The sequence below is a fragment of the Malaclemys terrapin genome, chromosome 11 (assembly GCF_027887155.1).
Source record: "Malaclemys terrapin pileata isolate rMalTer1 chromosome 11, rMalTer1.hap1, whole genome shotgun sequence".
NCBI lineage: Eukaryota > Metazoa > Chordata > Testudines > Emydidae > Malaclemys > Malaclemys terrapin.
The window spans coordinates 17,652,161-17,677,815 of NC_071515.1; the positions used below are offsets into that span (position 1 = coordinate 17,652,161).

At 46.2% G+C, this 25,655-nt stretch overlaps 1 protein-coding gene across 1 annotated transcript in view; it reads left to right on the top strand.

Annotated features, from left to right (window-relative positions):
• The first annotated feature begins 1,818 nt into the window (after nucleotides 1-1,818).
• The window catches only part of PLEKHM3 (pleckstrin homology domain containing M3), a 126,705-nt gene continuing 102,868 nt past the window's right edge, over nucleotides 1,819-25,655 (top strand). Inside the window, exons 1-2 of the mRNA XM_054044613.1 lie at nucleotides 1,819-1,921; nucleotides 14,120-15,013. Of these exons, the coding sequence (XP_053900588.1) occupies nucleotides 14,410-15,013 (604 nt within the window). The 5' untranslated portion in view covers nucleotides 1,819-1,921; nucleotides 14,120-14,409. The remainder of the gene's footprint in view (nucleotides 1,922-14,119; nucleotides 15,014-25,655) is intronic.

The window sequence follows — 25,655 nt, forward strand, 5'->3', positions numbered from 1 at the left end:
GATGAAGGTAAGGGTCTGCTTAGAGTAAATTAGCTCCATTTTATACTTGAATGGTTCTATCCTTGAATATTAATAAAAGTCTAGTAAATCTATTTTTTTTTTAATGTCTGTTTGCCTGTAAGGAGATCACAACGTCAGAAAAACACCATGCATGTCCACAGTGCTATATAGAGCTGGTCAAAATATTTTGGAATTCAAAACTTCAATTACATTTTATATCCAAATTGCGACATTTTAAATTTGTTTGTGATTCCCCTCCCCCAACACACACACACACACTCTCTCTCTCTCTCTTCTCTTTTTGACCAGCTCTGGTGCTCTATAAATAACTAATAGCAAATAAAAATAAAATCATCATCCTTGTGGCAAATCCCAAAAGGATTTAGCCTCCTGGAAGATCAAGTACCATCTGGACCGATCTTTAAATGGATCCTTAGGGTGCTCTGGCTGGTTGTTCAGTTTATGTCCATCGCTGGCAATCTTAGTGCACCACACAAATAATAAAACAAGTACTTTGTAACACCTAGAGGAACAGGTTGAATTGAAGATATTATTGCAAATCTAGGGTGAAATATTTATATACCTTAGCACAACCTTCAGTTGCTAAGAGTCTCCCAGCTCTCAGGATTTTTATCACAAATCTCATGATATTTAATGTTTTTCGTAAAGCCCCCGCTCCTGTAGTCAAATGACTGCGTGAGAACCTCAGCTTTCAGTTTTTTAAAAGGAAATTTCTAGCCCTCATGGTCATAGAAAAGAGTTTGAAAATGTGACCACCCCCCCTCCTTCCCACCACCAGGCTCAAAAACAGAAGACAAATAAAAAGACCCTCACATTTATTATTTTTAACTCATAATTTTTATGCCAATCTCATGATTTTTGAAGACTTGGGGTTAGCAAAACTGCTGATTTATTTATTATAGGCAGAGCTGGTAGTGGTGCTTATCATTAAGGTTGTCTGACGGTTCCCATTATAAGACCCCATTTTCAGTTGCTTATCACTTTAACTGATTGATATGCTTATAACTTTATTATTATTTATTTGTATTACTGTAGCCCCTAAGAGCCCCAGTCATGGACCAGGAGCCCACACTGCTAGGTGCTGTACAAACACAGAACAAAAAGGCAGTCCCTGTCCCAAAGAGCTTACAATATAAGTATAAGACAGGACACCACAGATGGATACAGCTGCTGTTTATCGATATAATAATACCTAGTTCTTTTCATCAATAGAGCGTAAAATGGAGAGGTCAGTATCATTATCCCCATTGTACAGATGGAGACACTGAGGCACAGAGAGATCAAATAACATGTTCTAGGCCACCAACAGAGTTGAGAATAGAACCCAGGGCTCCAGAGTCCCACTCCAGTGCGCAATCCACTAGGTCACACGCCCATCTTCTCACAAACACATTATAGCCGATGCATAGAGTTAATATACAGGGAAGAGAGGACGCAGACTGAAAACTGGGATGAAAACACAGGCATGCTTGGGGGTTAATTTTTCACCTGCTCATATCCATTTTAGCGGCATGGTGAACAGTCATAGGTATCGCATTATCTGAGAGAGCACAGAAGATGAAAGCAGTGCACAAGACTAGACGAAACAGGGAGAAGAGCTATCTGTCACATAGTGATGGCTAATTGCCAGCTATGTGCCACAGAGCGAAGGCGTGGCAAGAAGCGAGAACTTCTGTGAGCTGGAACCTTGCTGTCAGAGGATCTGTTTCCCTGGTGGTGGAAGGGAAGGATTTGAGAAGGGACTGAGGCAGGCAGATTGTAAACACAGAGCAGAGGGAAGGATGGATAACGCAGGACACATATGTTGCCTGTCCTGGCAGAATGAGGAGTAATTGTACAGCAAAGATCATCTACTGGGAGTGAATGGCAAAGTGGGTTTTCTGGAGCTCCAGAGGGCCAGGTAAATGTTCCCTTTGTTGTTAATCTGCTGGTTTGTGGTTGGATTTGTGTCTTTTACATATCAGGAAATGTATCAAAGGTTTGATCAATCGGTGCTATTTCTCACTGTTTTATAAACACACAAGCACACAGAGAGAGACAGCTGTCTATCTTAGGTTTTCCTGTGGTGCCCATCATCTTGCAGCTATATTTGTATTTCTTTATATATTGTATACAGACATGCATGATATATATACATACCTCTGTGTATATAATATGTGTGTGTTTATTTGTAACACAAAGAGATGTGTGTATATATGCATACACATATGTAGCAATATATCTAGCCAGAGAAACAGACACAAACACACACACACACAGTCTCTTTTATTAAAAGGTACAGTCCTTGAGATCCTTGCAACACTGCAAACTCCTGATGACTTCAGCTGGAATTTTGATTCCTCCAGGTAGGCAGAATCAAATTCCATTGTGCGGTTGTGTACATATCTGCAGCACAACACAAATACATCCCTCTGTGCTGGTGGGAAGTGCATTGCAGTGTTTTGTTTTATTTATTTATGTATTTTATTTTTGCTTTCTTATGGGACAAACTCCCAAAACATAGTAAATAGAATTATAAACTGTAGGATTAAATAATCCCAATAAATATATGCCTACCTTGTAGGACTGCATAATACCTATAGCGTTAGTTTAGATGCTGTGGTCAGTGGCACCAATAGATAGGATAGAGTGAAGCAATAGCTTTGCAAAGAGAATGCATTATTTGTCTCTGATTTGTCTCAGAAAACAAATATTTAAGGATCCACTCTTGCAGAGATTTAGGCACACATGTAATTTTACTCACATTGAGTAGTCCTACTGAAGTGAATGGGGCTACTCACAGTGCCTAAAGATAAGCATGTGGAAAATCTTTGAAGGAGCATGGTGTCAGTCATTTCAGGCAACAGTAGGCCCGATATATAGCTTGGGAGGTTTGGGGTTTAGTGACGTTTTTCTTGAATCAGAAGTTTACAGGTTTAAAATTCCAGATTTAAAAAATCACAAACTCAACATAATGGGAGAGGGAACTACATAATGTAGCTGAAGGATCTAATCTACACTACCTAGGTACTTATATGGCCCCCATCACCACTATATCTGAGCTCCTGGGAGCTGAGTGGTTTTGGCAGCTTACAGATAATATATTATGTTGCATTTAAGTTAATCAGCTTTTGTCAGGTTTCTGCTGAGCTTTTGCAAAGATCGTTTGAGATAAAGTTTGTAATTTTTTGTTAGTAAACTGTGAGTTCAATCTGTATTGTGACTGTGGCAGAGGAATAATACGGTGTTATAACAATAATGTGCTGCTGTAACCATCCCCCAGAGCTGGCTGATTTTCACGAGGTTGACATGATCTCAGAGGGTTGGGTTGCTGTGCTGTTTTGTTGAAGTTGTGTCTCCATTGTTTTTTTCTTTTTTCGGGTGATAATAAATGTGTCAAACTGCCATGACTCGCTAGTTGGGAAATCAGAAAAGATTTGTTTTGAAATGATTTTATGCTTGTTGTTAAATGGTGTGGTTTTTTATATAATCATACATGCACATATATTCCGGTGAACTCCAAGGTCTTAGTGTAATTAGCTTTGAACTGTCCCTGGTTAGCTCCTTGAGTACTGTCCTTGATTAAGAGAATTGGCTGGAGTCTAGATAATAAAGTTACAATAATAATCCTTTACATTTATGCTGGATAGCACTTTATCCAGAAAGATCCCCAATGGCTCTTGGCCCTATATGTGAGATGCTGAGTGCCCATAGCTCCTGGGCCTACATACATACATTTCTCCGCTGAAAAGCAGGCACTCTTGGGTGTGGGACACTTGCCAGCAGGACCCGGGTGCACAAACAACAGCAGAGGAACAACTTGAGTAGAAATTCCAGCAATCTCCATCCTTTTTCAGCTCCGATTTCCATTTGGGAACAAAAGTACTACAGGATTTTTTAGCACTGGTTCTGACCACCAACACAGCTCTGTGAAATGTGAGGGAGGGGCTTTAGAATGAGATGCGGCTCTAGTAGAGCCTCAAGGCAGATTATTAAATTTTTAAAAATCTTTTACTTATTTGTTGCTGCAATCTGGGATGCCCCTCGCCCCCCTCGTACTTTCTGGATGGAGACGCACTGATCCAGCAGATCCAGTTGTAAAAGGCATCAACCTGAATAACATCTCTCTTAAAATGTCCAGTTCGGTCTTTACAGCCCCCCTCTGTGCTTGCAGCTTCATGGGTCCTCCCAGTGACATCACCTATAACAGCATCTGACGGCTACAGTATTATAGGGCTCACTCCTCTTTGTGCTGATCTCGGAAGCTGACACAGCCTGTTCTCTTCTTGTGTTTCTGAATTGCCTGCTTGGCTGGGAAAAGATGCAGGGTTTTTAACCAGGTCAGTGTGACAAAATGTGAATTAAGTAAACACACACGAAACAAAGAGAAACAGAACTGGGCACCATGTAGGGTCCCCCAGAATGCCGTCTGCATCCAACGGGGATGGGTAGAACTCCAGGGAGGCATGTGGGCTGATCGCTGTAGAAACCCAGGCCAACGTCCCCGTTTAAAGAATAGATGTAGGCCCTGTTTGAAGCATAGTGTTGGCTTGTCAGATGGTTATGTACAGTAAGTGTTCATTAGAGGCCTGATTCGGCAAGGTACTTACGCACGTGCCTAGTGAGAAGCACGTGAGTCATCCAGCTGAAAGGCATTGGGAATTTGTGTTTGAAGTTAGGAATGTGCTTCACTACCTTGCTGAATCAGTGTGGAACTGCGTAAGGCCTCAGTCCAGCAAAGTGCTTTGTGACTTCACTGAGGCAACGCACAGGCTTAAGTGCCTAGCCACATTGGGGCCTTAGCTTTTTTCTCTGGCTCGGGGCACATGCACGTGTAAAGCCTGCTATAGGGCTGCCCTTTTGCAATGCTGCTTTCCCTTCTATTCCATCTCTGCCCAGACTCCTTGCTCCTTTCCACGGTCACCGCCCAGCTGGAGAGCTTTCAAACAGCTAATCACCGTGAAGCCAGCAGGAAGTGATGCAGCCACTCATTTCTCAGGGCATTCTTGGGCCTGGAGGGAAGTGTGTGTCAGGTTGCTGCAGGGCAAAGGAGTCAGCCAGGCTGTGCGATAAAGATCTCTGGAGCGCTGTACACAAACCTGTCTTGAGTGGCGGGGGGGGGGGGGGAGTAGGGGGGAAGCTTTACATAATCCATGTTTCCTCATTGCCCCATCATGGTCACCTCTTTTTGTGCACTGGGCTGTTTGCATCCTTGTTTCACCCTAAAGGTTGCTGCATTTTCATGAAGGTTTGCAAAGTGCTGGGAAAATTAAAAGCATGGTGTACTGTAGGTGCCAATTATTATTAATTAATATTATATTCGGTGATGATGGGTGAAGAGTTCTCTAGATATGTAGTGCAGTTTGTCATGTCCATAGAATGCTCTGGGAACCTTGCTGAAAGGGTCAGGGCCAGGTCCTTAGCAAGCATGACTCAACCTACTTCCAAAAGACAGCGGAGCTGCATCAACTTACCCTAGGATATATAGTTTTGAACCCTGCCAACTGCACAGGTACATGTCATTACTAACGGGAGCCCACTCCTTCGCTCTCTCAGTTACTTCTAGAGCTCTGTAGCATCTCAGCACTCAATACTGTCCTTTAGATTCGCCTAGTGTTATCCATAGAGTTCATCATAGCTGATTCTGCTCTTCGCCTCTCCCAGCTTCTAGGAGACTGTCTTTGTTGCTGTTTCTTCTGCGTGGGTGTCAGAGGTCCCTTGTCACTCTTCTTGGCAGGAAGAATCTAGCAGACAGTTGGGTTTTGCAGCACGAAGCTGCATTAATGTAAGATCAATCTTATCTCTCTGTTAGCTTATCTAGCATTAAAGAGCTCTTGACTGAGAATGCTTTTTCTCTGGCTCTTGTAAGCTTCTCCTAGAATTATTAGGTGCATTGTCTCAGAATATATATGATATGGTAAAGTACGTATTTAGGGCACTGGTGTAACCTGGTCTATGGGGAATTCCTATACTGGGCCCAGCTTTTTTCCTGGACAATTAAATTTCTCAGATTTATATTATGGAATGATAGAAATGTAGGGTTGGAAGAGACCTCAAGAGGTCATCCAGTCCAGTGGTTCTTAACCTGGGTAAATGGTACGCAGAGGTCTTCCACGGGGTACATCAGCTCATCTAGATATTTGCCTAGTTTTATAACAGGCTACATCAAAAGCACTAGCGAAGTCAGTTCAAGCTAAGATTTCATACAGACAATGACTTGTTTATACTGCTCTGTGTACAATAGTTATATTCCAACTGATTTATTTTATAATTATATGGCAAAAATAAGCAAGTAAGCAATTTTTCAGTAATAGTGTGCCGTGACACTTGTATTTTTATGTCTGATTTTTGTAAGCAAGTAGTTTTTAAGTGAGATGACACTTGGGGGTACACAAGACAAATTAGACTCCTGAAAGGGGTACAGAAGTCTGGAAAGGATCTAGTCCACTTCGGCACACTGACAGATGTTTAATTGTTTTTAAATACCTCCAAGGACAAGGAGTCTACGCCCTCCCTTGGTAACCAGTTCCAGTGCTTAACAACTTCTCAGTATTAGTTACTTTTACAAGTACTTTAAAAATGGTCATTTAGAGACTCTTCTCCTTGTGCAAAGATTGATCAAGGCTTGTAATACGCCTTTTACTCACTGACCAATGCCAGAAAAGCACTGTTAGACCAGGGGACTAGCAGCTGTTTTAAGGCCCAAAATCTAATAAGCCACCCGAACTAAAGCAAGATGAATGCCATATACTAGTGTTTTCTCATGCTGTAATCCCATGTTACAACAGACTAAAGTTTGGGAACACACCTCCCATCTAGACATAAAGAAAAGGGGGGGGTGATCTCAATTCTTCCACCCCCCAAAAACATATTTAAATACTGAATCCAACAATTATTTCATGTAATTTTGAAAGGGGCCATGTCAAGGCTGATGCATTAAAATTGCCTTATGACAGCTGTCCCTTATTGTACTCCAATTACTTCAGGATTCTGGCTGTGTGTTTTTTCCCTTCAAGCCACCTGTGGTGAATAGGGAAAAGAGGCAGAAGTTCTACTTACAGATTGAGACTCGCAATAAGCAAACCAGCCTAAGGCCACGTCTACATTACCCGCCGATCGTAATCGATCTATCGGGGATCAATTTATCGCGTCTCATCTGGACGCGATAAATTGATCCCCGAATCGACGCCCGTACTCCACCTCGGCAGGAGGAGTAAGCAGAGTCGATGGGGGAGCCGTGGCGGTCGACTTGCCGCCATGAGGACGGCTAGGTAAGTCGAACTAAGATACTTCAACTTCAGCTACGCGAATAGCGTAGCTGAAGTTGCGTATCTTAGATTGATTTCCCCCCCCCACCAGTGTAGACCAGCCCTGAGTGTATGCGATTGCGATTCCCAATACATTGCATTACCTTGTAAGCTCTTTGCGGCCAGGGCTCACCTTTTATTATATGTATGTACAGCACCTACCGTAGTGAGGCCCTGATCCCTGATTGAGGCCTGCTGGCTAGGGGTTCTCAAACTAGGGGTTGCCACCACCCAGCCCTTCTCATATTGCTGGATGGGAGAGGGGTCTCTCCTAGATGAGAAAGGAATCCTGGGCTCATCCTGATATAAAGGGGGTTGTGTAAGAAAAAGTTGAGAACTGCTGCTGTAGGTACTACTCCACTACACATGATTAGTATCTGCTTTTGGGGGCATTATTTGGTCTGCATCATGGATAGATCTGGGAAAACAACGTGCTATGCACTAATACTTTGCACGTCTCTGTCATCTTCCAACCCTTAAGACTAAAACTCTTTGTAAATATTAATCCTCATGAGAGGTAAGTAAGTATTGGTAAACCGAGGCACAGATTTATTGGTCATATCACAACCAATCAGTGATAGCATTGAAATTACAACACAGGAATCCTAACGCCTAGTCCTGTACTCTAGCCCAGTGGTTCTCAACCAGGGGTACCTGTACCCGTGGGGGTACACAGAGGTCTTCCAGGGGGTACATCAACTCATCCATATATTTGCCTAGTTTTACGTCAGGCTACATAAAAAGCACTAGCCAAGTCAGTACAACCTAAGATTTCATACAAACAATGACTTATTTTTACTGCTCTGTGTACTATACACTGACATGTAAGTACAACATTTATATTCCAATTGATTTATTTTATAATTATATGGTAAAAATGAGAAAGTCACCCATTTTTCAGTAATAGTGTGCTGTGACACTTTTGTATTTGTATGTCTGATTTTGTAAGCAAGTAGTTTTTAAGTGAGATTAAACTTGGGGGTTCGTAAGACAAAGGGGCACAGTAGCCTCGAAAGGTTGAGAGCCACTGCTCTAACCAATCGAATATACTCCCTCTCTGAAATCATGAAAGGGACTTCTGTAGTGACTTGATCTGTCTTGCTAGCTAACTAGTTTGATAATGACCCTTCCATGCTGCTGCAAGGATGAGTATAGTTCTCAGGGATTTCAAGTGACCAAAATACAGCTAAGTTTCATTTGATCCAAGTCGATGCAAAAGCCCGAGTGGAACTCTGAGAGTTTGTTGTTGACAGATGCAGTCTACGTAAAATATCCTCCTAGAGGCCGTATTAGTGTAGTGGCTAAGCACTACTGTGTATTTCCGTAGCACCTTTCATTCTTTAAGGAAGCACTCCCCAGACTGTACGGAAAGGGGTAACCACTCCCCACTGAAGTGACCTTTTATAACAGTTTGGGCAGGGCATACTGCATCCCAAGGTGGTGATGGTGCAAAGTCACGTCAAGATGCAGCATCACATCATCCTGTTGCCATGTGAGTCAGTATCACCATGTGCTTCCGGAACTCATGGCTTTACAAGAATGTGGGAGGTTGTGTGACATGAGATAATCCTCATCCCACAAAATCAGGACATGCTTGCAGCCCCATAAAACAGGGTTTCCAGTGTTTGGTAATAAACCTGCTAAATGCACAATTTCTTGGGTACATTGATTGATTTTTCTTGTATTGATGCAGCCTAGAGAACAAAGGGACCATGTGTTTTGCTGCCCCTTGTCTTCCCCTGAAACGTCGCTGTGACAGGTCACAAGCCCTTCTGCAATCATTGCTGTTCAGATTGTTTAAATCCATCAAGTGGGAGCAGGGCTGGGTTCTCTGCCAACGCTGGTGAAATGGCCTCTTTGTGTGGGCCAGCCTGTTACTTGCACTGTTTGGCATTTGACTATATCTCAGTGCTGATTCTGTCCAAGCTAACACCAACTGCAAATTTGTAAATGAATCTCAAGCAGTCCTGGTACGACCCTCACTCATAAAGAAATGCCAGCGAAGGGTTTGAGGGTGGGTAGGGTTACCATATTTCAGCAAGCAAAAAAGAGGACGGAAGGAGCCCCGCCCACGTCCTGCCCTGGCCCCGCCCCATCCTGCCCTAGCCCCACCTCTGCCCCTCCCACTTCCCCCCCTCAGAACCCCCAACCCTCCCCCCGCTCCTTGTCCCCTGACTGTCCCCTCCTGGGACCCCTGCCCCTAACTGCCCCCCAGGACTCCACCCCCTACCTAAGCCTCCCTGCCTCTTGTCCCCTGACTGCCTCCTCCTAAGACCCCCCCAAAGGCCCCCGAGGACTGTACCCCCTACCTGTACCCGGACTGCCCCAACCCTTATCCACACTCCCACCCCCAGACAGACCCCTGGGACTCCCACGCCCCATCCAACCACTCTCCACCCCCTGATAGCCCCCCCCAAAACTCCCAACCCATCTAAACCCCTCTGCTCCCTGTCCCCTGACTGCTCCGATCCCTCTCTCCACTCCTACCCCCTGACAGCCCCCCTCCCAGAACTCCCAACCCCCTCTGCTCCTTGTCCCCTGACTGCCCCCTTCTGGGACCCCTGCTCCTAACTGCCCTCCAGAACCCCACCCCTACCTAAGCCTCCCTGTTCCTTGTCCCCTAACTGCCCCCTCCTAAGACCCTCCCCCCAAATGCCCCCCAGGACCCTACCCCCTCCCTGTACCCTGACTGCCCAAAACCTTATCCACACCCCCAGAAAGCCCCCCCCCCCAAACTCCCACCCCCCCCCGGTCTCTTGACTGCCCCCTCCAGAACCTCCCTGCCCCTTCTCCGACTCCCTGGCCCCTTGTTGTTGGCCTTTCTTCGCCTAATGTCTCTGTGAGCCGTTCGTCCCGGCAGGCTGGGGAGCAGCGGGGGAGGATCACAGACGATCTGTGAATGCAGGGAGTGAGCTCTGCTGCAGGGGGGAGGAGGGGGCTCTCTCTGGCTGTCAGAGCCCCATGTAAGTCGCACCATCTGGCCGGCTGCCCTGTCAGCCGCGCGCGCTCTGCATGGGTGGGGGGGAGAAAGTCCGGACATTTACAAATTCCCCCCGGACGCTATTTTTAGCTCAAAAAGCCGGACATGTCCGGGGGAATCTGGACGAATGGTAACCCTAAGGGTGGGTGGGTTACGGCTATGGAAGTTCTTTATTCTCCCGCCATTTGTTTTCTCCCAAGCAAAGGCCTTCTGCTCACATGCTTATCCTGGCTGAGGAAGTCTAAATGCAGCTCCCTTTGCAAGCCATGGGAAGTTCCTCCTTGCTCTGCTTTGTGCTCTGCAGGCATTGAGTATGGTGCCTGCCCAGTTATCCCAAGATGCTCTTGTTTTATTGGTTTGCATGAGGAGATTTGGGGCAGGGAGTGGTCAATAAGCACCTATGCTCTGTGTCGCTGCTGCCCTCCTCTTCGGAGATGGCTGCATATTAGTGGGGAAACAAGGGGTGAAATCCCAGCCCAGCTGAAGTCAGTGGGGTCATAGTTCAGGGCCACTGTACACACTCTAGGCTCCCAGCTCCCCAATCTCTTGGTGGAGACCCGCGTCCCCTCTCCTTCCTGACTGGAGTATTTCCAGGCTGCACAGCTTCCTGCCGGCACTGTGAATTCCACAGCAAGCCAGACTGCCTAAGCAGGCCTCCTTCCCTTTCTCCTCAGAGGCTACAAACAGCGTAAGTGCCACAGTTATAAGTCCCCACACAGCCTTTTCTAAGCAAGCACATTTATTCTTAAAGGGAAAGTCACAGAGAAAACATACTAAACCAGTAAAAGAACCTACAAGCGTGTTAATAAGCTCATCAGAGATCACCCAGCAGTAGGCCAAGTACTTACAATCCTTCAACAAGGATTGTGCGCCTCCCTGGACAGAAGGCCCTTAATCACTTTAAACTCAAGCTATTTATCCAAAAGTCCCTTCTTTGTCTGTTGGTCTCTGGAGAATCCAGTTTGAACCAGTATATGGGAGCCTGCGCAGGTGGTGGTACCTCTCTGGAGGTGTTAAAACCTGAATGAATTTGCCCCGTAACCCCACCACCAGCACACACACACACACAGTTCTTAGTTCCCGGAGGGCTGTGGTCACCCTCCCCCATGAAATTACATACAATCCCTGGCCCAGAATGATGCGTAAACTTAACACAGTGAGATCTCCCACAGATATTTTAGGAAATTGCCACATCTGTCACAAATGGCAAAACTCCCGTTGACTTCAGTGGAGCCAGAATTTCCCTCAAGCTGTAGAGCTGGACCACAGAGTTGATGTCCAGATCTGGGTTAGGATCAGGCTAGGGTTTGGTGTTCTGGTTCAAGCTGGAATAAGGTTTAAGGTTCAGTTTTGACAGCACTGAAACCTCACAAGCTGGATTTGGACCCCAAATGCTGGAAATCTCCCAGAGTCAGCTATTCCCATAAGACTGGAGCTACACCTGAACTAGCAATGCCAGATTGGCTCCTTACAATTTTGGGTCTGACCCAGACTGAAAACGGTGAGGGGGATAGCGTGGGCTTGGATCAGTCCTTTGCTTGAAACCCAAAGGCGGTTAGGTACGCACTTCTAATTTTGCCTCCTCTCCAATTGTAAGTGTGTAAGGACCTATATTCTCCACTGCCTCACACATTGTGTAGCCATTGACACCCGTGCAGAAGGACTGTTACACACACCCCATTCTGATTTGACACCATTTTGTTCAGCTTCACCGTTTTGATTCCGGCCCCTCCTCTACTCAAGTAGTCAGAAGCAGCCTAGTGAATCAGTGCCCATCACAGAGTGGTAGTTAATATGCAGCAAGGCAATATTATTTGAAGCTGCTTCTGAAACATGGCGATTTGAAGAAAAAATAGGATAAGGTTTGAAGTGACCTTGGTTATGCATATTGTTGTTTTTAAAGCACATGTCTTGGAAAGCCTTTTACAAAGGCCATCATTTCTGAACTACAGCAACTAAGACCCAGATAGCAAAGATGATAGAAGGCTGAATATTATTAAACAGTAAAATAAGTTATTTGCCACAATAGAGCAAACCGTGGGTGGAAACCGAGTTATTGGGGAATACAAACCCTCCCCAGTGCAAGGCTGTTTGTTCCCCGCTGTTCTGAACAAATTGAATGGTCTTCTCTTTATTAAGATGGAGCAGCTGCAGGACCTGCTACATTAAAACCAGAGCTTCAACCAACTGGACTAAAGGAGTAACTGCTCTAGCTCAGTGGTTCTCCAACTAGGGCCGCTGCTTGTTCAGGGAAAGCCGCTGGTGGGCCGGGCCGGTTTGTTTACCTGCCGCGTCCGCAGGTTCGGCCGATCGTGGCTCCCACTTCCCTTGGCTCACGCCGCTTCCCGCAGCCCCCATTGGCCTGGAGTGGCGAATCGCGGCCAGTGGGAGCTGTGATCGGCCGAACCTGCGGACGCGGCAGGTAAACAAACTGGCCCGGCCCGCCAGTGGCTTTCCCTGAACAAGCGGCGGCCCTAGTTGGAGAACCACTGATCTAGCTGACAGCAGTAGTGGACTTTTATCCTCCTATGGGGAGCGGCCTCTGAAATGGCAAAGACAAACTATAGTGCACGGTTTTTCTAAAATAAACATTAACTATTTGGTGTTTAGTTTTATTGGAAAATCTCTTAAGTTCAGTGTCAACACTGGCTTCCTCCAGCACTAGTGAGGTCTGTCTAAATACAGTATCTAGAGGCCTGCACTCAAACTAATAGAAATCCCCCCGCGGATGATGACAGGAATCCATAGAGGCGTGTTTCTGATTGATTTGGATCAATTTCAGCTGCACCTGCCCCCAACAACAGGAGCATAGTGAGTGGAGCCTCACTTCAAGAGAGGTGACACAGCAGCAGAGGTGAGGAGACTGGGATAGGAGCAGCCTCTGACTGTACCAGAATGAGTGCCCAGGGCCCGCTCTCGTGAGGGGCCGCCATCGCTCAACTCCCATCTTGGCGCTTCGCAGGTTTGGGCCTCAAAACTCTTCTCTGCCTCGGCACTTCTCAGAGACATCAGTGAGCCAGTTGCCTGGATGGAGGTGATGGTCTGCAGGTTAATGACGCCTCTGGGCATGCTGGATTTTGTTTAGCATTGTGTAGCTATGCCCTTACGTTTCCACCGCTGTTTTACATGCCCTGTGATAGGCTGTGTTGAAGTAGCTGTGTTGGTGCCACGGTATTAGCGAGATAAGGTGGGTGAGGTAATATGTTTTATTGGACCAACTTCTGTTAACAGAGAAAAGATATTCCCTCACCCACCGTGTCTCTCGAATGCCCTGGGATCGTCCAAAAACTAAAGAAGGAATTCAGAGTCCAGGTCAGTGTTAGCCTCTCAGCCCTGGTTCTTTAGCCAGGTGATCACTGTGCTATTTATAAAAAGGGCCAGATAGCAAAGTATTCACAGCACAACTTAGTTCAGCCTTAATGTTTCCGGAACGACTCACATCCTAAAGTCTCCCAGGCTTTTTTTTAGAGTCCCTTAGATCCTCATAGAAGCCTGCACCGAGCGTTCCATAGGCCACCATATCACAGAAAGCTAATAAAGAACACCTTTCACTGTAGCTCTGAAAAGCTTATCTTGGCTAATAAATGGTATCACCTTGGCTCCCACTTATCTGGTGCCCCGCCCTGCTCTGTACAGGTTCTAATTCAAAAAGTGATAACACGTAATCTCCCACTCAGTGGACAACAGAAACCCTGTAAGGAAACTTTGTACACAGTAACTTTGATGCCAAAAGGAAAGAGGGGATGATGACGGTGGGAAAAATCAAGTGATTAAACAGCTTCACTTGAATGAAAGAGGGTTTATTAAAATGATGCTGTGCTCTGCTTTACAGGAACTCCAGATTGCCATGAACTGGTTACACTGAATAACTTAACCGCATTCCCAGGATCTGCGTAAATAAGTTAACACTCAGCAAAATAACTGTGGAGGAGCAATTCATCCCGATGCCAACGGCTTTTGCCACCAAAGGCTTTGGTGGCTGTTGTATTTCTCCCGCCATATCTAGGTCAGTGTTGTGCCACAAGCTTTTCTAAAGCATCTTTATCCTCTATGCCTGGACATTTATGCCGCATCTTCTCCTAAACCGGCACTGACAACTCAGACCTTCCAGCAACACCAGAAATGGAAGCACTAGAAGTTGATGACATCAGCCCGGCCTTGGAGGTGACTGAAGATTTCTTCAATAGTTTTGATGCTAAGCTGGAAAAGGTTGTGCAACCGTCCGAGGTGTATGGGGTGCAGGAGGTTCCCGAACTGGTAGGACATGAAGTATTCAATCAGATAACGGACAGCGGAGACCTGAGAAATATCACTTCCTTAGCTAAAAACGGCCTCATTTGGGAACGCTGCAGAAACGGCCTCTTGGAAGCCAATGCTCCGAAAGCGTTCCCTGCCAAAGATCAGTTTACAGGGCAAAGGGAGACAGCCCCGGATAATCTCTCCTGGGTGGAGCAAAGGGAAGCCTCGACTTTTAATATTTTTAATCTCTGTCAGCGGAGGAGAGACAGGCCCCGCTCTGTGAACGATATCCTAGTGCAGAACGAGGAAGCCTCCACTTTCAAGCTAGGACATAACCGGTCACGCTCGGATGCAAGCCGCATAGACTGGGGACTTGTCTTCACAGGTGCATCTGTGCAGCCGCCATCGAGTCAGGACACCAATTGCTCCAGGCTCTCATGCCTACCACCCACACTAAAGAAGGGAGAGGACGTTCAAGGGAACACTGGTACGTACAGACGCTTCATTGCTTTTACTAATGATTTCTTTTTAACATTGATCTTGTCTTGAAAAGGAAACTGCTGGCTGCCAGTCTCCAGCTGCTGTAAAATGGCCTGCTTCCATTGACGTCAGTGGATCTACATCATTTTAAAACCAGCTCAGGGTCTGGCCCATATTTTTAAAAATATTCCCTCACTGCTATTACGTGTTCTTGGGTTTAAAAGTTCACTTATTTCCATTTTTCATTTCATTCAGATTGGCTAAGAAAGATCTGCTTCTGGTTCTTTCTGGTTAGTTTCATTTGCAGGTGCTCACAGTTTGGATTGCTAGTTTAGTGGGAGACTGGTTAATCTAAAAAAAAATAGTTTTCACTGAAGAGTTAGAAATAAATAATGAAAAAATAGGCTTCCTTTTTTTTTTTAAAAGACACAACCTGATTTTATTTTTTTAGGCCTAAATTACTCTGCACTATCTCTTTAAGAAAGGTTGGGTACTCAATTCAGAAACAACAGAAACTCCAGCAAACAATCTGTGCCCTTGTCAATATTAATGCATCTCTGTCGGCTTTGTATGGGATGCAGGAAGTCTTGTTATCGGATGGACACAGACTTTCTCAGTGAGCCACGCAAATGAAGCAATGTTTCAACGAGCTACACATTTCCCTTTTCCTCTCTCGAGCAGGACACTGGAAGAGATTTGGCTGGAGGCCTCAGAAACCCCGAACCAGTGTCTCCTGTTTGATGACTGTTTATTTTACAGCTGCCAAAAGTGCGTTGAGCACTAATAGCAGACACAGCCCGGGCCACAAAGGTCATACAATCTAAATAAAGACATGGCTTAATAAATGGATACAAGAAAACCAGATGGGGTGCGGGAGGGGAAAGGAAAAGGAGGACAATAATTATAATAGCCAGACTGTGTGGTTGCTTAAGGCAGTGTTTGTCAACGACTGGTCCGCGGACTGGTACCAGTCCCTGAGATCTCCCTGACATGGTTTAGGAAGGGAGCAAGCCGGTCCATGGTATCAAAAAGGTTGAGAAACACTGGCTTAGGGGTTACAGCATGCCTTTAAGTCCAACGTTTCCAAAGAGGTTGGCTCCTTCTTAGCCATTAAAATGTAGTGTCTAAATGGGAGCGGAGCTTTTTTAGATTGCCTGCTGCACGTGTTCCACCCCACCTCCTTCTGGTCCATACTGAGCAGTGCACCCTTGGGAGAGTATGGGCAGCGCTGCCTCTATGTTCCCTGGAGTGCAGGGATGGTAACTCCATCTGGTCGTTACATGGGCTAACCCAGGAGGGAGAAGGGTCCTGTACGCCCATGGAAAGGCCAGACATTGTGGGCCCCTATAGAGTAATGCATGTATCTTGACGGGGTTATAAATTGTGGTGTGTGTGTGTGTGTGTGTGTGTGTGTGTGTGTGTGTGTGTGTGAATTACAGAGTGAGTTTTCGGTATTGTTGGCCAAGCTTGTGAGGACCTTACGCTCACCTTGATGGCATTTCTCTTCCTGTAGCGTGATAACTTTTGAACACCACGTCCGTTCAATTCCAACATTTCCGGGAACGTTCAAGGCATCAGTGGCCAGTGCCCTGCTGATTTGGGAGGAAAATCAAACCAAAAGGCAGAACGTGGGAGACATCTGATGCCTCTGCCCGTTCTTTAGCACAACCACAGTTGGTCAATGGCACCTGTTAATGCCTTCTGGAATAGCAATGCTTCTATCCCACCTCTGTCCATCCTCCCAATAGAGTTGAATTTACACGTTGACAGCCTGAATGACTTCTCTCCCAGACCGAAAGAGGAGTAATGAGGGGGAGTGGAGGACAGGGGGTCAGAATGCAGGGAATGGGGCATGGAGGAGGGAAGAGAGCAAACACAGTCCTGGCAGTGGGGGGCGGAGTTGGGGGCCCTATTAGGGGGAAAGGGGGCACACAGAGTTCCTAGCATGCTTGGTAGGTGGAAATGGGGGGCAGGCAGACCAGCTGGCATAGAAGAAAGGAGGAAAATGGGAGGAAGAGGGTAATGAGGGTTCAGAGCCCCTGCTGGAGATATATTGGAGGATCTTGCTATGGGGGATGGGAGAATTGGGGCACACAACCCCTGCTATCGGGTGAAATGGGGGGACCCTGAAATTGGGGGAGGCTGCAGAACCCTCTGGTGGGGGGATATTGGGGGATCCTATCATGGGGGATGGGAGGAATGGGGGCCGCCAGAACCCCTGCCAGATGGAGATGGGATGAGTTTCAGGGAGTCCCTGAGATAGAGGGGGCGGTGCCCGGAGAGCTTGTGGGGGGAACGATGGGATTCAAGGAGCCCCTGGGGTGTGCCATGAGCTGAGCCTGTACAAGCTGCGTGACTCTCTTGGTTTTATTTTATACTATACAAATTTTTCCTGGGGGGAGGGATTGAGCTTTTTGTTTGCCCCCTTTTATAGTTACAGATTTGTACCATCTTATATTTACATAGCCACAGTCCTCTGGAAGTGCCAAAGAATCCCAAACCACCGCCCCACTCCGACTGCTCTGTGTGGCACATCCCTGTCCCCACCCAGAGCTCAATGCCAGACTAGGGCCTAAGGATATAAAGCCGTAAGAGGAATCACTCCAGCCGCAGGCAGGTGCAACCACCTCTGGGGTGAAACGTGCCATGTAACACAACAGCGCCCCGCAACTGTTTAGGAAAGGACGCCAAGAAGAGTATTGAAACTGCAGGGGGAATTTAGGCGGGCAGAAGGGAGTGATCCAAAAAGCTTGTTGCTTTTGGGGTTCTTTTTTACAATTGTAAGGAAACCTAACACAATTTGGAACAGGGGCCGTAGGGCAGCATTACATCAGAGTGCAGGGATTTGTATATTGGACCGTCAGTAAAAGCTGCTCTGACTCTAAGCTTTCTCCTCCACTTCCTGCAACAGGCTTGGGTTGTGTCCAAGAACCCTCTCTGCCTGTATAGGCAAGACTTGCTGTTCCTTCCTTCTTTCTAAATGGCTCCCGTTCCAGCTGTTCCCTCCAGGAGTAGGTGTCCCTTCTGCTCAGGGCTAACAGACAATAGAGACCAGCCATCTAGACGTCCTGGGGGAGAGCTGCTACATGCAGAAGCACGTCCACAGCAGGGCAGACAGGCTTGCAGAGAACTTCCCACAATCCACTGAAAACAGAACAAACTCTGACTGCAGACGATTGGCTCTGACTGAAAAAAGCCACCACAGGCCTGGTCAACTGGCACATGTGGTGACCGAAGGCTTGGCTATGACAAAAGTTGTACTGCTTTAATTATACCACTGTACTTACGTGGTACATCCCCGCCTAGCACAGACACAGTTATACCGGCTTAAACGTGCTTATAGCAGTCTAGCTTAGTCCCAGAAGGGAAATCGATTGAGCTATACCAGTATATAAGGCACCTTTATACCAATATCACTGCATCCCCGCTAGTGGTTGTGCCAGTATAACTATCTTGGTAGAAATCATGCCCTCACCAAAATATACCCGTGCAAAAAACGTGTGTCGAGCAGGCCTTAGTAGACATAAAGTCAAAGAAATAGAGCATGGTCACAAAAGCACAATATCTGCTTTGCCTCAGTGGTCATTGGGGTAAGGACGGCACATGGGGAAGAGAGCTCGCCTTTATTGGTTAAGGTTTGTACAGTGCTTTGAAGCGGTAAAACATTATTAGAGGGTGGCCACTGAACTGTGACAGTGCAGTTCAAAGGTAGTCCAAGGAGGGCGGGGAGAACCCAGAGAGCTTCATATAGCAATCAGAAGGTCTAGCAGATGCCCACCAGCCAAGGCTGATGACAAAGATGAGTTTGTAGCAGGGGCTGCTTTCTCTTTGACCGTTATTCCCCTACATCTACGAAACTGAGGGACCTCCCTCTTCCCATGGCTGCCAAGAGAGGCAGGCAACTCTGCATTTCACCTCTGCACTTCCCCTTACCCTCCCCTGCTGTATGTGCTTACCACTCCCTTTGCCTCTCTCGAAACCTGGCATCCCCTGCCCGGCCTCCCGCCCAGTTCACCTGCTTCCCACCTGGGCAGAATAAGAACCCTCCCTCCCCCCACCCTCTGCAGCCTGTGTCTACTTCTCTCTGTCTAAAGCTGAGCAAGGCTCCTGTCAACAGGGCAAAGAGTGCAAATGTACAACAGCAGAGAGAGGTTGACCATATTTCCCTAAGAGAAAACTGGACACCGCCAGCCACTTGCTTAAGGAGCTGTGCCCCAGCCCCGCCCTGTGAGGCTATTGCCGGTCACTGGAACCCTGGGGGGGGCCCCCTCAAGAGGCTGTTGCCTGTCCCTGGAACCCTGCTGCCCCCCCATACTAGAACGCTGCCCTCCCCCCGCAGCTCTGCCCACCCCACCCCCCGCAGGGGACTGGCATCTCCACACACCCCCACGTTCCTCCACACCACGCCACGCTTTTTTTTTTTACTAAAGAGGGAATTTGTCCCATTTGCTCTTGCCAACTGATCAAGTCAGCAAGAGCAAATGGGACAAATGCCTCCTTTTGAAAAGAAAGTCAGACGGCCGGGACAGGGCTTAAAAAAGGGACTGTCCCGGCCAAAACGGGACATACGGTCACCCTAAGCAGAGATCTTCCGTTACCAGGGCAGGAAGGGCTGTCTCCACACTCACCCATCTCAGTAAACTTGACTCCCACTGACTGAGTGTAACTTTCAATTCATTAGAAATTAGCAGACTCCATATAAGTAATACCAGCAAACAACCTATTACCTACTGTAGCATTCCTCACTCAAAATTGGCAGCCAATGCCCTGGGGCTAGCTTTTATAGCCCACCCATTCCCAGAGTTCCCTGCAGGTGCCTGAAACAAGTCACCTGAGAAATCTAAACACACCGAAATAGTCAAAAGTTTTACTCTCTTAAAAATTACTTTGTGCAGAAGATTATATTTACAGACAAGTTCCGCAACAGGAAAACTGAGCAGGGCAGGGGAAAGAGAAATATATTAACAACAACGGCAAAACTACATCTCTCCAAAATCTCTGGGATGGTTACTTCCTGCACACCAGCCCCACCCGTAGTAGACTGCTGTTTGTGTAGGAGTCGGGTGAAGGTTGAAAGGGTCACTTTAAGAGTCTTTCCCCAAAAGATGTCTCCAGCTCTGTAGTGTTTTTTCAAAGAAAAAAAAACTTCTTTTATGCTCTGGAAACAGGCTAAACTTGTCTGAATATTTCCCCCCTTCCCGCTCAACCAATTTTTGGCTGTTAAGAGTCAGTAGCCTTTATATTTCTTCCTTTTGAGTTAATAGAGGCCTTTCTTTGGTCCTGAGCGCCTTATAAAGAACTGGCAGCTACTGTGAAAAAAGACAAGAAGTGTGCCCACGACAGGTAAATATTTCTCATGGAAGTCCCTAAATAAGTATTAAAAATGACCTCATGATTCCTGTTAAGCATACATAGCAGCTATTATAGTAATGGGGGGAGTCATATGAGTCATGAGAGAGAAGGAAAAGTCCGTTCTCTTACCCATAGTGAGATAGCCCTTTCTAGAACCCTTAAAAGAAACTAAAGCTGAAGAGCTGTCGCTAGCCTCCGCTGTTTCTTTTCAGTCCTCCCCGGACCTGCTTCCTGGAAAGGACTCTCCTGTGTAGCTTGCAGGTTCTCTTGGTCCTTCTAAGACTGGCCAGTTTGTTTCATGAGTCATTACCTACCTAGAGTATTTAGTACTATATGTTTATCTGTTCCCGCTGCTTGTTTTTTCACGACATAGACAAGTGGAATTGGATCCTTTCCAAGCATCATTGAAGGAAAGGATTTGAAAAATGCACCTGATGGGAGCAGTATCCCCTTGTGCCTGCCAGCAAAACTGCTAATGCATTAGATACTAATACTGCTCCCTTCCCCCCCCCCCAGTTTGTGTTAGAGTGCAGTGTTGAGTGGTTAGTGGAACTACTGAAGAGGGAAGTTTAAGTTCAGGACAGTCTTTTGTTGTTCTAGGCAGGCAGCCTCTCCAGCCAAAGGGAAGGTCTCCATAGCACTTAAAGAAGGATCACTTAGACTATTAAGTACAATATGTGAGCAGGTATCTTTGTTGTTTACGTGGATTTTTTTTTTTTTCCGAACATAGTCACCTCCTGAGCAGTGCACGTGTTCTAATGCTTCTCATCCATTCTTCTTCTCATTTGTATTACTCTAGGGCTTAAAGACCCCAACTAAAAGTGGTGAGATTTCATTGTGCTAGGTGCTGTACTAACACAAAATGAGAAACAATCCCTGCACCAAAGAGGGCGCAGTCTAATGCTCCTGTGCTACCCACATTTACACCTGTGCTTAACTAGTTCCATTGGTTCTGGGACTACTCCTGGGAGTAAAGTTAAGCACAGGTGTAAATGTCTGCAGGACTGAGGTCTCAATCGACAAGAGAGAAAAAAGGTGAGAAAGACACAAGCACACAGAGATGAAGTGACTCACCCAAGGTCACCCAACAGATCAATAGCAGAGCCAGGGAAATGCCCAAGGTTCTCCTCACTGCCAGAGCGAAATATTGACCCCAGTAACATCAATGGCAAACCTCCCATTGATTTCAGTGGGGCCAGGATTTCACCCCATATTTTTTTTAGAAATCCTCATCTGTGCAACTAATAAATAGTGGACCAGTAAAGCTGGAAACTTACAGAATGTATTTTTTTTTCACCATTTCTGCTGGTTTGAAGCTTGCATTGCAGTCAGCTTAGGCAGGGAAATGCTGTCTTCTCTAACTTCCCTGGGAGTTCTGCCTGAGTAAGGACTTCAGGCCCCGCCACTCTAAAGAGGGAATCTTGTCTTCCGGACTTTTGACATCTATATGCTGTTGCAAGAGTAGAACGATAGAAAGCTGAGCTCTCCTTTATGGCTATATAGTACACTATGGACTGGGTTGGGTTTGTTTTTCTTTTTTTGAGCCAGACATAAGCCTATGTTAATGAGCAACAAAGTTTGGGCTTGCGGGTCTCCATTGTTGGGCTCATTTGCAGTCGACTTACTTTTGAGTTGTCTGTAAACACTTGAGCGTCGCTTTCCCTCCCGTTCTTCTGTTCCTGAACAAGAATGACCCTTTGCCTCAGACTGGCCAGAGAAGCCCTGGCTCTTCCTTTTCCAGACACTCTTACAGAAACTTTTCCAATTCTCAGTGCCTGGCAGCAGGGAGACTCGTCTGAGCAGTGTGTTTATTTATGCTGTAGCTGGTGAGGAGAAACGGAACGTTTTTTTCTTTAAGGGAATGTATGGTTTGTGAAAGATGGCAGCAGAAATGGAATCAGATCAGCAATGCCTTTCATAAGGGTCCTCAGCTGGCAAACAACTTTTGGCCATGTTTGAATCAGTGACTAAGCCCCAGTGCTGCAGAAAGAGACACATGAATAATCTTATGCCTGTGAGTAGTGCCATTAACATCCAGGTGACTCCCCAAGCTACGGCATAAGTGTTTGCCAGGCCAGGCTCTTAGGAGGGAAAGTCTCTGTGTCACATTACAGCTCCCCTGAAAGGGGTTGATTAGAGCTGCTTGAACATTTTCTACTGAAACTTTTCCTTGAGCAAACATGGGCTTTTTTCCTAAACAAAAATTTTCTGCAAAAAATGATTTCTTTTTAACTGAAAGCCCCCCAAAAATTCAGCTTTTGGTTTTTCATAAAAAACCTGGAAAAATTTGGGGGGGAAAAAAATGGACCATTCTTCATTTCTTTTGAAATTTTTCACAGAAAATACCAGGACCATTTTCTTTCTAGCTTTGTTGTTATCTTAATGAATGGTCTGAGCCAGGGGTAGGCAACCTATGGCACGCGTGACGAAGGTGGCACGCGAGCTGATTTTCAGTGGCACTCACACTGCCCGGGTCCTGGCCACCGGTCCGGGGGGCTCTGCATTTTAATTTAATTTTAAATGAACCTTCTTAAACATGTTAAAAACCGTATTTACTTTACATACAACAATAGTTTAGTTCTATATTATAGACTTATAGAAAGAGACCTTCTAAAAACGTTAAAATGTATCACTGACACGCGAAACCTTAAACCAGAGTGACTAAATGAAGACTCGGCCCAGCACTTCTGAAAGGTTGCCGACCCCTGAGCAGTAATAATCAGCAGAGGGCTGTGCCATGAATCTGTTGCTGCTCTTTTCCTCCTTCTCAGAGAGGGTATAATAATGCCTATTATAATCATCAGCAGCAGATCTCAAAGCACTTCAAATTTTTAATGTATTTATCCTCATAACACCCCTGTGAGATAGGGCAGTGCTATTATTGGCGGGAAGGATAGCTCAGTGGTTTGAGCATTGGCCTGTGAGTTCAATCCTTGAGGGGGCCATTTAGGGAACTGGGGTAAAAATCTGTCTGGGGATTGGTCCTGCTTTGAGCAGGGGGTTGGACTAGATAACCTCCTGAGGTGCCTTCCAACCCTGATATTTTATGATTCTATTATCCCCACTGTACAGAGGGGAAACTGAGGCAGAGATAGGTTAAGTGAATTGCCCAGGGGTCATAGAGGGAGGCTGTGGCGGATCAGGATTCAAACCTAGGTGGCCAAGGCTAGTGCTCTAACTATTGGAGCATCCTATAGGAACACTGCCAGGTGGGGAAGATTCTGTGGTAGTTGAAAGGCAGGTGGTGAGGTGCAGGTGTGTGGGGACCCTGAGAGGAGCGAGATGTTGAAGATGATTGGTGAAGTGCTTATTGTGACCAATCAGGGAGTAGAGCCCATAAGGCCTAGTGCTTGGAGCACCTGCCAGACAGATTTTAGGTGCCTAATTGTCTTTTGTGTCTTTGAAAATCTGTCCCTGAAGAGCTTGCCTCAGAGCTTGTGACACAGAAGCCATGTATGTAGTGGGTGCACCAGGCACGAGGGGACATCAGGTACAGTATTTTGCACCATGCGTCTAGCACTGTAGGACACAAACTTGGATCTGCTACACCTCTGTGTAGATGGGAAGGATGAGACATTACAGGCTTGTCTGACCGAGATCCCAAAATAATCACAATTAAATTTGTAGCCATGAGTTTCTTTGTTGGGATAAAGAATTGGCTTGGAGACTGACAATAGCAAGTGCGTCTGTATGAGACGCCTCCTGGTGGAGGAGCTGGGTGACTAAGGTTGCTTATTGTCTGCACTTTACCCGATGTGTCCATGACTTGGATGGAAGGAATGCGCTGTAGAGATTATTGATAAATTGCTGGTGCTACAAAACTGGAGAAGGAAGAGAAATCAGTGCAAAGAATGAGTGCGGTGAGGGTCAACTGAACAAACTAATGACTTGGAGTATGGGCTCACATATAGCATATGCAACTGAAGTAGGATAATAGGGCCAGACCCTCAGTAGTGTAAATTGACATAGTTGCCAATGGCCCTAGAGTTTAGTGACAGAAATGGCCTACCAGATTGAGTCCGTTTGCCTGCATAGACTCCATTAATTCTTTGATGCAACACTTCAGGTATCAATCTTCAGTGTAAAATGGTTACATGATCTAAAAACTTTTGTATGTGGTGCCTTTTTGTATTTCTGTGTTTCTGCAGCAGTAAAGCTCTCAAAATAATCCAGTCGCGGCCATCCTGGTGGCAGAGCAATATTGCTTTGCATTGCCATGTGGAAGATCTGGGTTCTGTTTCAGGTTCTGATCCTGCGAGCTGGGAAATCTGCAGAGACATCATGTTTGCTCCTGAAAGAGGAAGGCATGGAAAGCCTTGTATGAGTTAGAAACGATCCCTGATAAATCAAGTTAATTTCAGAGTGGCTCTCACCTGGGGCTAATTTATTCCCAGCATTGAGTCGAGGCTGCTATAAAAGCACTGGGGAGGATGGTGGAGGGAGTCTGAAATATTGGAAGGCAGAGCTTTTAATATGAATGAATATTAATTAATATGAATAATATGAATGAATATTGGAAGGCAGAGATATTTAATTATTTAATTTTTAAATACCACCTAGAGGTCCCAAGTGAGATCAAGGCCCCATTGTGGCTAGGCGCTGCACACACACATAGTAAGAGATATGATGAGGTTACACTCTAAATAGACAACACAGACAAAAGGCATGAGGGGGAAACTGAGGCACAGCATGGTGAAGTGACTTGCCCAAGATCGCACGGAAGGTCAGTGTCAGAGCCAGGAAATCGGCTGCCAGTCCAGTGCCCTATCCACTAGACCACACTATTTCTCTAAATACCTCCCTGAGTCCACTTGCATGGGTGATGTGTCTTACCAGATCTTGACTGCTCCCTCAGATTGGACATTGTTGGAGTAGGAGAAGTGAGGCAAGGCAAGTTCAGCGGTGATGCTGAGGGTGGGGATACATTGGCGAGGTAGCTGCATTATAGCGATGGGTAGCATGACCTACTCTGCTGTCTTGTGTACATGGGAGGCTCTGGAAGGTGGATGGAGATGGAGAATCCAGTAGGAGAGAGTGAGAGAGGCACAGACACAGAAGAAGCCGCCGGGGCAGAAGGGTTATGGAATAGCACTGACGAGCTTGGGATGTGGGGCCTGACTGGGGCTCTTCAGACTGAATTATTGGCTGCAAGTATGGTGGAGAAAATGGTTTATCCCTATGGGGCTTTGTGCTCCGGAGTTATGGAACTTCACTGAGTTACTGAGAAGGAGTTTTGATCTCCTGGGGCTTATCATAAAGTTGTGATTTTACATAGCATTTCCAGTTTAGTTTCTAAG